The following is a 12,510-nucleotide window of genomic DNA, read 5'->3' as shown; positions in this document are numbered from 1 at the left end:
CTAAGATCCCAGGGAGAGGAGCATGCTGATGTGGAAAGGCCTGTTAGCAGTGTGGACAATAACATCCAGTGGGGATTGTTAAAGACAGCCAACAAGAGTAATTGTACTGGAATAAAGAATTTAATAGGAAACAAATAATGGTGATCATTCATTAGAAGCCAGTAATGTAATTTCAGACACCTGCTATTAAGTGGAGCTGATTTAGTCCTTTCAGCCTCCCTGGAAACACAAATCAGCCCTTTTTAGAGAGTAATATCTGTATGAGGATGAGATTATTCATGTAGCAAAGATACCTGTTTCTTTACATTGACTACAAGAGGAGCCTGACTTATGTACATGGAACAGGATAGTTGCACTGGAGACAATGAAAGCATGGATAGATGAATCTCCCACTGTTGCATGTGATTGTTTTGGGAGGTATCTGCCTCATGTAATGCAGAGCAACCAAAGACTTCCTTAAATAAAGAGAGGAGTCATTTATGTTTGCTTTACAGCCAGTAGGGAACAGTAGGAATCTCAGAGGCAACCTGCTCAGATAGCCCCAACCATCCTCCACACTCTCTTTGGACGAGAAACTGCTTTCCTAAGTGAGGCATTTAAGTCAGGTACTTCAACTTTGTGTAGGGACCCTCATTTTAAATAATTATGTTTCAACTTTTACTCCTTACTAGATCACTAATTCAGATATATTCTATATGTGTTGTTATATATATAATTACATTTAATATTTTAATACAATCAGAATAAAATGAATCAAGATTAGACTATCAAACTAAAACATCCTGATGGCCTAGAACTACTTTGGGGGAGAAATCTCATTTTGTGAGAAAATTAGAAATGTCAGCAATTCGATCTAATTTGGAATTAATTTTTTTCTGATGTCAGAATTTCCTGGGGAACACAACTTCCAGCTCCTGATTAGCTCTAGTACACATCCCTGCTGTGAGAACAGATGCACAGACCTAGCGTATCATTACTGAGATGTTTCCCCCATGCTGAAGGACTTTGGTTTTTATTACTTACCGGGGCTAGATTAAGCACAGGACAAAATGGAGAGCAGATCATTGCTTAACATAGCATTATGCCAGGAACAATCCAAAGCAAGGAATAACTGTTGTGCACACTCCGAGCACCATTGCCCAAAGATCCCAATGTTCATACCACACGGTGTGTCTGTGGGTTGAGGGTGAGTATCACCCAGTGGACAAGTTATCTCATAACTCTTTGCTCCTTTCCATAAGCATCTGATATTAAGAATGACTGGGGGCCAGGTATAGGAGAAGAACCACTGATTCAAGGTAGGCAGCCATTCCCAGTGTCCTCCATTTTCATGTAGCGCTTATCTGCTGTGGTTTTCTCTACTGTTTGCTGGAGGGAGAATCTCTAAGACACAACACTGCATTTTAGCAGTGAGTCAAGACCTTCAAACCTCTCTACCCTTTAACAGGAAGATGTAGCAAGAGGGAATTCTAATAATAACAATACTCGATGCTGAAAAGAGTGCTTTATGTTTGCAAGGATGTGCGCAAACATTGATTTATTAATGAACCTATCCTACCACAACAACAACATTGATGATCACATTGTTAATAATGATGCTAACTCTCAGCTCCTGAATCCTGGTTGGATAACAAGCCCAGACTGCTTGGCTGCTGCATAATTCCTGTAAAGATTAGTCATTGCTTCCACATGAGTGCTGAGGCTGTTGGCAGCTGATGAGTTGCACAGGATGGAACAGATCCAAAATTTCCAAAGGTAGAGACAAAGTCTTAACTCAGACCATGTCAACCAGGCAAAACTTGGGGGTAATTTCAAATTTGTATTGTATTACTCATCTTGACATAGTTTAGGAAACAAAGAAGTACACTTGGATACTAAAATAAAGTAGGGCAGGTTTATGACTCTTGCATTCAAGTATGCTGAGGACTAAATAACAAGCAAAGAATAAGCAACAAGTTACAGCCTCAGAGTGAGGTGAGGTATATTCCCACTTACTGTGCATCCAGACAAAAGACCACTTGCCAACTTTGTACATCCTTATGGGGACACCTCATTTTTAATCACTCATATTGACAGTTGACATCCAGAAATAGGTTGGGACACTGTTGTCCATCTTAAGTAACTTGCCACAAGCTGGACAGTGATGAGCATGGACAGAGCAATGACTTAGCAGTTCAAATCTTACCAAGCCAAATCAACAAAGACTCAGAACAGATCTCTGTTCCATATGTTCCAGTGTTTCCAGGCACATGAATTTCTGTTATACAGCATGGTTTGCCTGTCATATGCAAATCGTTCATAAACTGTGTGTTCCTTACAACTTTTATTTCTTTTTGTCTGAATCCAGACTATCTGTGCTTCCAGTGTATTAATGAGCAGAAATACCTATTATTTAATGCAATAAAACTAAAAGCCGTGGTAGGTGTCAGGATAGAAATGAACCTTGATTCATAAAATGTTGCAATGGTTAGATTTTGAGGTGACTTACAGCCCTTTAGAAAACCAAAGTAAAGTGCTTAGTAAAGAATTTTAGTATTATATTCAGCCTTGAACTGCCAACTGTACCTATCCTCAGTGATCCATTAACTCAGTCCAGAATAAGACCTTTCTCTTGGCAGTAAAGTTTTCACTAAGATTTTGCCATACCAACAGTAATCTTGTTCCAATGATCTTGATCCCTTTAAAACTCTTTGCATAGAACTAACTTAGCGCTTCATAACATTCTGAGTGGAACAATAAATGCATTCAGCCTTTCAAAAATATACACATATGCAGAAAGGGATGGCCACATGCATGATTATGTCATCTACTGTAGACTGACAGAATTAACTTGACTCAGGAATATGGGAAAAAACAAGGTAGAGAGAGCTTGTTTTGTGAATTCTTTACCAAGGAGTCTAACTGTGATAGGTAACTTACGGATGGATGGGTTTAACAAGAAATTGGTTGTTAAATTCTAATGGCAGAATTTTCATATGTGAGGATGATAAAACAAATCAAACTACCCCAGGTTGTTTCTCAGTAGCAGGTGGAGTTTTCAGCATTAAACTAGCAAAAATCCTCTGGAGCTGGGAATGGAGTGAGTTTGGCCTTGAATGTTTGAGTCAGCATGGGAAGCCACAGCATGGGTTTCAAAGCCACACTTCAAAACAGAACTGGGCTTTGGTCTCTGCTTTCTCACATCCTTCCTGGCCTTTTTCTCTTGGTGTCCAAGCACTGACAGACAAAGCTGACTTTAAGATGAGCTAAGTGCTGTTCTTTCCTTGAGTCCAGCCTCCAAGCCTAGTGTGGATGAAGTTGTGTGCTTCTGATCCACCTTGTGCCTTAGTAGGTATTTCTCAGCGCGTGCAGGCAGAATCTCTCTACTCATGCACAACACATCCAAGACCCCAGGAAATACAGCTGGCATTTTTGAAAGAATTTGCCAGTTTTACAGAGCAAACTGCTGGCTCTGGTGATGTCAGTGGGAATTTTGCCACTAATGGCAGTAAAGCCAAGATTTTACCCATTCCATAATAATGCAGATCTCAAATCCCACAGCAGAAGCGCTCTGGGGCACATTCAGATGAAGAAATGAAATTTTCCCTACTATTCTGGACCATGGTCTTCTCCTGGGCAGCATTTTCTCAGCTCTAACAGACACCTAAGGGTGTTGGTGTTTGTTTAACATTTTCAGACTGTTTCATATCTAGCTTATTGTGCCAGTAACTGCATTGTATGTAACTGAACTGCAGAAAGGACTGAAGAAAGGATAGTCGCTCACTGGGGATACTAAGGAAGAGGCAGACAGGAGCTGAGGGGAAGAATGAAAAGTTTGGCATGAAATAGGGGAGTCTGAGTGTGGGCCACTGAGTTTCAAAAGTAAATTAGTTATGCAGATGACTGGGTGACTAATTGGTTAATTATCCCACTGTACCAGTTTCCCCCCCACTTGGAAGAAACTCAGTCACCATCCCCATGACCTCTAGGAAATGCACGAGATGCAAAGGATCAGCTGTTCCTTCGTGACAGTCCTTTTAGCAAATTAGTGGGGAAAATTGTGCTTAGCAAATATTCATTAGGGCTTCATTTTCCATTAATCCAAAAGGAAATGTGGAGAGCCTGTGACTTCAATCATGCTGAGGCCCAGGAATTTTAATGAGCTTTAAATGGGCATCTGTCAGAATCCTGACTTCGCCTTACTTCTCCTGCCAGCCGGGGGGATGAATAATGGCTAATAAAAGGTGGGAGCATCTAGGCGAACTCCTCTCTCTAACAGGAAAGGCAAAGTTGTAATTTGCTGTATTACAACACCATAATTATGCCCCAATGAAGAAAACAAGAGTACTAAAAAAACCTTTTCCTTCTCCACACTGTGCCCCAGCTTTAAATGGGGGAAAGTAGGCTCGGTTAGGTCACAGGGATGTAAGCACAGGAGCTGAGTGGAAGAAGGGCATCCCATTTTGCTCTTTCCTCCTACCCTCAAGGAGAATGCATTAATTCCCCTTCATTTGGACCCTGATGAGCAAACCAGAGCTGGAGTTACCTGTGGAGGTCATTGTAGACCTGGGCAGCAGCTGGAAGTAGCCCTGGAAATAATCTCCCCCACCCAAAAAGTCCTACCTCCTGAGACTCCACAGTTCTTTGCTGGTGACTTAAATGTTTAGGGGTTTTTTCCAACAAAACCACTTGTACACAAATGTGTAGTGTTGCACACTGTATGCAGTGATACAAATCACAGTGTAAGCCAGAGGCAGGTCCTACCTCAAAATGCAATCAAAACAGAACATTTTCCATGCCTCCACATAAACAAAAAGACATTCCACTGAAAGATAGTTCCTGTCCCAAAGTCTAGGATTTTGGATTTTAATCCATCTATCATCTCTTTTGAGGAACCCTGTGGAATGAGACCAAACTGTCTAGATTATGGGGAGTTAGTCATACTGTGGGGACAGAATGCAGAGTTCTACAAAACAAAACAAGTCCAGGGGTCTCTGTATTTTCCCTTCTACTGGTATCTCAGTCTTCACAGGAAATGGGAAAAATACTGAAACACTTGGGTGCAGTCCCAGAGAAGTAAAGATTAGGGGGTGGTCACCCAAAACTCTACAGATTAAATGAAGTACAAAGAGAGCCAAGAACTGGATGTATTTTCTTTTTTTGTTCTTTTCCTCTACTTTATTTTTTCCATGGCCACAAGTGCTCCTGTATTCTTCTGATTCTGTGTTTTATTCTGGTGTTTGTGCTAGGAAGGTTAGCATAGACACATGGCGACTTTCTGAGTTCCTAGTCTTCTGCTTTCTTTGTTCCTCTTAAAGTGTCTTGAAGACCAACATGGGAGAATAAGGAAGGGTTCTTATGACAGATGTCACGTTGCTAGGCATGGAGTTTTACGAAGAGCTTTCAGTCTGGAAAAGAGGAGGCTCAGGGAAGACCTTATTGCTCTCTATATTTACCTGAAGGGAATTGTAGCGAGCAGGGGGTCAGCCTCTTCTCTTGTGTAACTGGTGATAGGACTGGAGGGAATGGCTTCAAGCTGTGCTAGGGGAGATTTAGGCTGGGCGTCAGGAAATACTACTTTTCTGAAAGAGTGGCCAGGAAGTGGAATGGGCTGCCCAGGGAGCTGGTGGAGTCACCGACCCTGGAGGTGTTCAAGGAACATTTGGATTTTGTGTTGAGGGATATGGTTTAGTGAGAACTATTAGTGGATGGTTGGACTGGATGATCCTGTAGGTCTTTTCCTTGGTGTTTCTGTGATTCTGTGAAGTGGTAACAATAAAGAGATGAGCCAGTAAAACTTAGAAAGCGCATCCCACACCCACTGTTTCCCAGGTGAGACACACTGAGGAGCCCTTTCTTCAAGACCCCTAAATGCAGGCCAGGCTCTGCAGACTGCTTACTGACAGGTATCCCTCACCAGTCAGAGAGAGGAGACACGGCAAAATAAATCCCACTGTGTGCTTTCTCAAATCCCACTTAACTCTATTCATGGTTCTTATTTTTTTCTTGACAGGACCAGAGGGCTGTAACCTGTTTATCTACCATCTGCCCCAGGAGTTTGGGGATGCTGAGCTGATGCAGATGTTCCTGCCTTTCGGTAATGTCATCTCCTCGAAAGTGTTTGTGGATCGGGCGACAAACCAAAGTAAATGCTTTGGTGGGTAAAGATAACAAAACAATTAGATTCATCCAGGAAAGGGCTTTCTCTGAATACTTTACCTTTCAACTGCTTTCTTTCTGCTTAAGCTTTTATGATTTCTCTCGATTTATTCCTGTCAATACTTTCCCCCTTCCCTCTTTCTCACCTAATTGTCTCATGCTCAGAATTGTATGCGCTGCTTAGAGGTGAAGGTTTGGCATCTCACCAGCAACTGGGTGCTGCAGTTGCTGGTGGTGGGGTGGAAAATATCTTGCCTCATAAGGGGAGCTGAGGAAGGTGCAGAAAAGACTAAAGCACCTGCAGCAGAATGGAGGAGGCCAGGGGGTTAGGTGAAATGCTGATGGGGTCAGCAGTGGGAGCATGTGGCGGAAGGAGAATTTCTGTATCTAAGACAAAGCAGGAACAGGTCATGAAGTCAAAGGGAAGACAGAGCTTGAGGAGCAGCTCTCCAGCAGGTGTGATACATTAAAGTGCAAAGGGACAAAGGCTGAACAACATTAGTTGAATGCCTGTAGGAATGGCTGCTCAGTGAAATGCCAGCAACCATGCTCTGAACCCACCAGACCTGAGCCAGCGCTACAGCACATACAAACAGCCTGAGATCACCCTGTGCCTCAGCTGGGTTTGAATAAATACTGCGCTCACACAGCTCTGGGCATATGGCTGGCTCAGCTCCACCAGCTGGAGCGTGAGTGGAACACAGCCTCAGCTGCATGTGGTCCGCCAGACAGGGACACCCCAGTCTGCACCCACAAGGTTGGATCAGCCTGCCAACAGCTGTGTGGTAATGTGTTTCAGTGAGATTTCACTGTTTGCAAAAGTGTTACTATGGAAAGTCCCTTCAGGCAGTGCAGCAGCAGGCGGACCTTGCCACCCTGCCACGTGGCACTATCCCGCTGGTGGACTGGGGATCTCTCCCATCCTCATGCTCACCAATGGGATGTGAAATTTCTTGTTCTGTGCCATCCAGTACTCCTTGCAAATTCCATTAGAATTACAGTGGGACAAACTATTGCTTTTCTGTTCCTGTTACCTGCAGCTGATCTGGACTCTGTTTCTCAGGCAAACTTCCAGAGTTAAGACTTGTTGGAGTTTCATTTGAATTTAAAGTCACTTTTAATCTCCACACTGCGCTTTCCTTCTGTGCTACTTTCCCCACTCCCCTCCCAGATAGCCCACCTCCCAAAACTCCTACCTCATTTCTTGCTATGGTGCAAGACAGACAGCACTTCCAAGAATTTTGTGCATCTTCTCTGTGCACAGTTTCTCTTTGCCCTCTACAGAGGGTCAGACAAGGTTGCTCTTTGATTCTAGAAGTGTTTTTCCCTGGTGTGAGAAGACACAGTAATTCCCTTCAACATAGTCATGGGATTCCTGTACTCCCAAACACTGGAAGAAAAAAAAGATACTGGTTAGAAGAAGCAGTTGGAAAGTTTAGATGAGAAATTACGAATTATCTGTACTCACTCCAGAGCCCACCTTCTTTGTGGAGTTTTAATCATATAAAAGCTCATAACAAAATGAGCAGACCAGCACAGCTCTAGGTGACATTGAAAACTAGGGCTCCAAGGATATCAACAGGTTAGAAACAGACCTTTGGGAATGAAATTGCTATTCCTATCATAAATAATATTTAGGAGAATACTGTGCTTAGCTCCTCTCATAACTGGCAAGGAGAAAGACAAACCTAAATGGAGATGTGAGGTGAGAAACAGATTCACTACATCTTCTCTTATCTCAAAACTATGGCTGCAAGGCTTCATGAGGATAATAACACATACCTAGCTTGTGGAGCAGTTGTGGGGCTGGCTTTATTGCCACTTTCAAGGTACTTTGAGGTTGTGGCTGAGCAGTGATCGGGGCATTTTAGCACAGTTTTTTCTTAAGCATGAGTCTTACTGGAAGAACCTAAACCACAACTTGTTTAACTCAGTAACATTCGATGCTGATGTTAGATTGTTCAAGCTTGAAAGCAGGAAGGTGCACTGTGGATGTACAGACTCAAGACCAAGCAAAAAGAGGAAATAGAGATTGCTAGTTGATTTTAGTCATCTTATATTAACTTCTGAGGCACAAACATTCAGGTTCAGTCAGTTTCCCAGGTGTCCCAGGTGTCAAGACCCAATTTTCTCTGACTTTTGCTTGCTTTTTTTTTTTTTGATAAAGATACTAACAGCCATGTACAGCACTTCCAGAAGGACAGAAATGGCAGAAGTGCAGGTAGCTAATTATCACAAGTATGTCACTCTGCTCTTCAAAACCTCCAACCCTGCTAACCTTCAAGTTTAGAGCAACATAAAACTGTGGAGGGTATTAGAGATAATTTCTCTTGCTAAGTCCATTGCAGTTGATGCTGGTTTTATTGTTCTGAAATCCTACCTTTTTAAAAAAGGAGAAATTATTTTTTCCAAAAGGATTTTTGTCAACTTTGATTGTAAGAAAACTCTTTCCTTTTTCTGCTTAAACATTTCCCAAAACTCAACATGTAAAAACATAGCATTTGCATTCTGTTTTACTTTTTTTAACAAGCCAGAGCTCTCCAACTGGTAGCCTGGGGGGACAATACTGTCTGGCCCCAGAAAGATATTCCACCATTATATGACCTTTTAAAATGTATCTGCTATGCAGATCCCAAGTAAATTGCTCTAACAGAGTCTAGCCCCAGGTTGTAGAGCAATTGTCAAGAAGTCCTGCTTTTGACAAACTTAAAAAATTCCATGGAGAAAAATCTCACTTTTTTTTTTTTTCCCCCATGGAAAGAGAAAATTCTTCATTTTCTGTTCTTCTGTCACTGTTGAACTACTATTAAGTAGCCAACCCAAAGCAAGTGAGTCAGGAGAGCACCATCTCAAAAAGAGACTTTTATTCCTTCCTGTTTGTCTCTGAACCTGCACTTCCCCTGCACTTTCAGCACAAAGACGGAAGAATTATCTCCTTTAGCCACTGCTGGAAGGGCAGGGTTGGGGAAGACATGGAAGAAAATGAGACCAGTTACAAACCTTTCTCCCATTTTCCCAGAGTCCAACGTCCTGCAGAAACTCATTAATACCTGTGTGCACTAAAAAAAAACACGCCCTGCTCATAGAGCCTTTGACTTTCTGAGCTCAGTGGCAAACACTGTGAAATTCAGACTATGGCAAGAACTGATTTCATGCAAAAAAATGTGAAAGTGATCAAAATATATCTGTTGTTTACCATAGCAGGTCTGCTTGCTGCAGTATATGAGATTGCCTGAGAAACAAACCTGACTTCTCACTGAAAAACAGTCATTTAAAAAGGGAGGCTTTTTTGCCTAAGATTTTCCTCTTGCTGCATGCATCCAGTCTGGACCCAGATCCTCCCTTTTCTCCTACTGTTTTTCAGATCTCTGGCTCTTATTTTCCCCTCTATCCTGATGCAGCTGAAATGTGTCCAAATACACACCATGCTCCTCCCTTGCACTCATCACCACCCTCTCTATCCCCATGGCCTGAGCCCTCATCACACTGACCATATTAGCATCTCCTTGGGATTCCCCTCAGGCACTGCCTCATCCACCCTCTTGTATTCAAAATTATTGATTTCACTTTCACAGCCCTTCACCGTTCTGTCCTTCTCTCTCCTCTCCTGCTAGCTCTTCACTCAATGCCCAGCTGATATTTTTAGCCACTTTAACCACACACACTTCTTTTACCATCACTAGGCCATGCTATCCTTTCCCAGTAAATTGGCAGGGCCACCATAGGATTTGCTGTCTAACTTAAGAAAAAATTACACTTAATTTACCTTGTTTTCTGGACAGCAGTTCCCAGTCTCACAATAGACTGATCTGGGTTGTCTTGCACAGGGACATAATATGCCTGATCATCAACTTCTACAGGACCTGGGGCACTATTTTGTGTCTGTATAAGGCAGAGACTTCCCACTGCATGTGTGTAAGTTCTTCTGTATGTAAATATATAAATATCAGTATATAGATGTGCTGGTCATGATGGTTCTATGGAAAGCTTTCCTCTGAGATATGTAGATGATTTAATTGTGAGTGATTCGTGCATAAGGAAAAAAAGAAAAATCAGGTAATATGATGCAATTAAAGCTATTAAAGTCAGTGTGAGAAGAGTCACTCTTCATGCTGCCCATCCAAAGTTAACTGTCCCTCTGTGGTAAATATTCAGAATTTCAGGAGCAGTGTTGCTATACAGAATATTCTTCAAGAAGACATTTGAAGAACTAGTGAATGGCAAAGATAACCCTGTTCTAGGAAAATGTTTTAACAGAGAAGAGAAGGCAAAGGATAGGTTTGGGCAATATTAATTAAAAAGACATGACAAAAATGAGAAAAACGAGGAAGTGGATGGAGCAGCAGAGGCCAAATGATTACCCCGAGGTGTCACAGAAGATGTGGATAAATTAAAGCTAAAATTGTTATACTGATGCACTTGAAATTCATTCCTCTGGTCACCTCTTCTTGAGAGCAGTGAGCACCTGATGCTCTGTCTCTTTGCATTTCATCAAGCATCAGACACTGTCAAAGTAACTCTGTTCCACATACCCCATAATACCCATAACGTGCAGCCTCTCACTCTGTGCCTGTGCCACATACCCTCTGGTGTGGCAGCTTCAATTTCTCTTAAGAAGCCAATGACTCCAGAACGATGAGAATAATCTCCTTCATGTCCACAAGGACACTGTGGTTTCCCTCCTTCAGTTCAGTGCAGTCTGACATCTCAGGTGTGAACAATCACATTCATTGGATGTTTTTCACTTTTTCTACTCATGGATATTCACACGATGTTGGGATGCCCCATCTCTTTTTGAAAGTCCCCAGTTAAATGTAAGAAGGGGCATTCTAGCTTTGTCTGCAAACTCTGATGGCTGCATAAAACCATAGGTTTATTTGGCCTAAAGAAAACATCATTTGATTCTTAGTATAATATGGACGTCAAGTTTCTTTCCAGATTCCTACCAAGAGTCCACCAAAATGTTTCTAATGGGCCACCCAATTTGGAAAAAAACATCCAGTCTTACTTGAAGATACCAAAGGATAAGAAAATGCTACTTGACAAGGGTCATAGTAGCTAATAACACCGTTAAATATTTCTATTCCCTACTCAGTCTTTTCTAGCTAATAACACTCACCGTGAGAAAAGCAGTGAGGGAGGGAGCAAGCTCAGAAGAAGGACTGAGAGATAGAGTTTTTGTTGTGTTATGTTGTGGCAGTTCAAGACTTCAGTGTGGTGGCAGAAGGCAGAGTGGGAGAAGCAAGGCAGCAAGCAGGTCATGACAGTCTACAGACACTGGAATCTGAAACAGAAGTAGCAGAAACATCAAGAGACTGGGGCATTGGGAAAGCTATGCAAGGCTCTGGGATTTAGGGGCATTGCAGAGCAGGTCTAAAGCAAATTGGCAGCACTCCATAAGACGCAGAATTGTACCAGCAGACCCTGAGGTACATCGGTAAAGTATTGCTAAGCACCTGCTCACAGTGTGCCTCCAACATACCCTGCTGGTGGTTTTGCACTTAAATAAATAAATATGCAAATTGTTGTCCTTAAATTCATCCGGGGAAATGAGCATGTCCAGGGGTAAGGTGATGTAATGGTAAATTCCAGTCCTGCGTTCCTGTCCCATCTGGGCAATCATAGGTTAACTAATGTGTGTGCCTTGGTTTTAACATCATGTATCAGGACACTGATTCTTCTGCAGAGAGGTTTGAGTTACGTGGATGAGTAGACCTATTTATCAGCTGTAAGGTTTTTTGTTGTGGCATTTTTTTCGTGGGTTTTTTTCCTCTGATTCTTCCTTTGGTAAATGAGCTTTCTCAACAGATACAGGAATTATTAGATGGACTTTGGGACAAAGGTGGAGTTCTGCTTGCCTCTGTTACCAGTACTATCATTAAATGTTATTTTTTCCCTTTAACCTGATTTCAGACTTCCTAAGAAAAGTCTCTACACTCCATTTTCTGCCAGAAGCCCTTAGTCTTTGCATGAGCACTAGCAATGAATGTTGTCCAAAGCTTTAGACCAAAGCTCAGTGTGTCATGAAAGAAATCACTAACTTAAGTACCTAAGTTGAGGCACTTCGGAGATGATTTACGACATATAGTAAGCATGCCTGACCCCTGGGATGTGTTGGTTCAAGTCAGCAGTAGTTTGTTCAGTCTTCTCCACTTTGAAGAACATGGCACAGACAAGCAGAGAAGACACACATCAGCAGGAGCAGGACAATACCAAAGGGGTGTTTAGGGCTTCCAGAGGAAGGGTGGAAGAAAATACAGTTGTTCGTATTTGCTAGCTGCTCTCTATTACAATCCAAAGCATCTAGGATCAGGAACTTCAGTTCCAAGGAGTAAAGAAGGGACATTTCTCCAGCTGATAAGAAAAGAGCTG

At 42.2% G+C, this 12,510-nt stretch overlaps 1 protein-coding gene across 20 annotated transcripts in view; it reads left to right on the top strand.

Moving 5' to 3' along the window:
• CELF4 (CUGBP Elav-like family member 4) overlaps window positions 1-12,510 on the top strand; it is a gene marked incomplete at both ends in the record, with an annotated part of 677,504 nt that overhangs the window by 649,436 nt on the left and 15,558 nt on the right. For 9 of the 20 annotated variants that reach the window (XM_079548766.1, XM_079548767.1, XM_079548783.1 and 6 more), the window contains one exon: window positions 5,993-6,076. The exons of 8 other annotated variants lie outside the window; for them this stretch is intronic. In XM_079548766.1, the coding sequence (XP_079404892.1) occupies window positions 5,993-6,076 (84 nt within the window). Of the gene's footprint in view, window positions 1-5,992; window positions 6,137-12,510 lie in introns of all 20 variants that reach the window. 3 more of the 20 variants (XM_079548777.1, XM_079548775.1, XM_079548764.1) reach the window with 1 other exon arrangement.

This window comes from Tetrao urogallus (genome assembly GCF_951394365.1).
Source record: "Tetrao urogallus genome assembly, chromosome: Z".
NCBI classification, from domain to species: Eukaryota; Metazoa; Chordata; class Aves; order Galliformes; family Phasianidae; genus Tetrao; species Tetrao urogallus.
The sequence above is the reverse complement of the archived record's forward strand: the minus strand, read 5'-3'. Positions and strand labels throughout refer to the sequence as shown.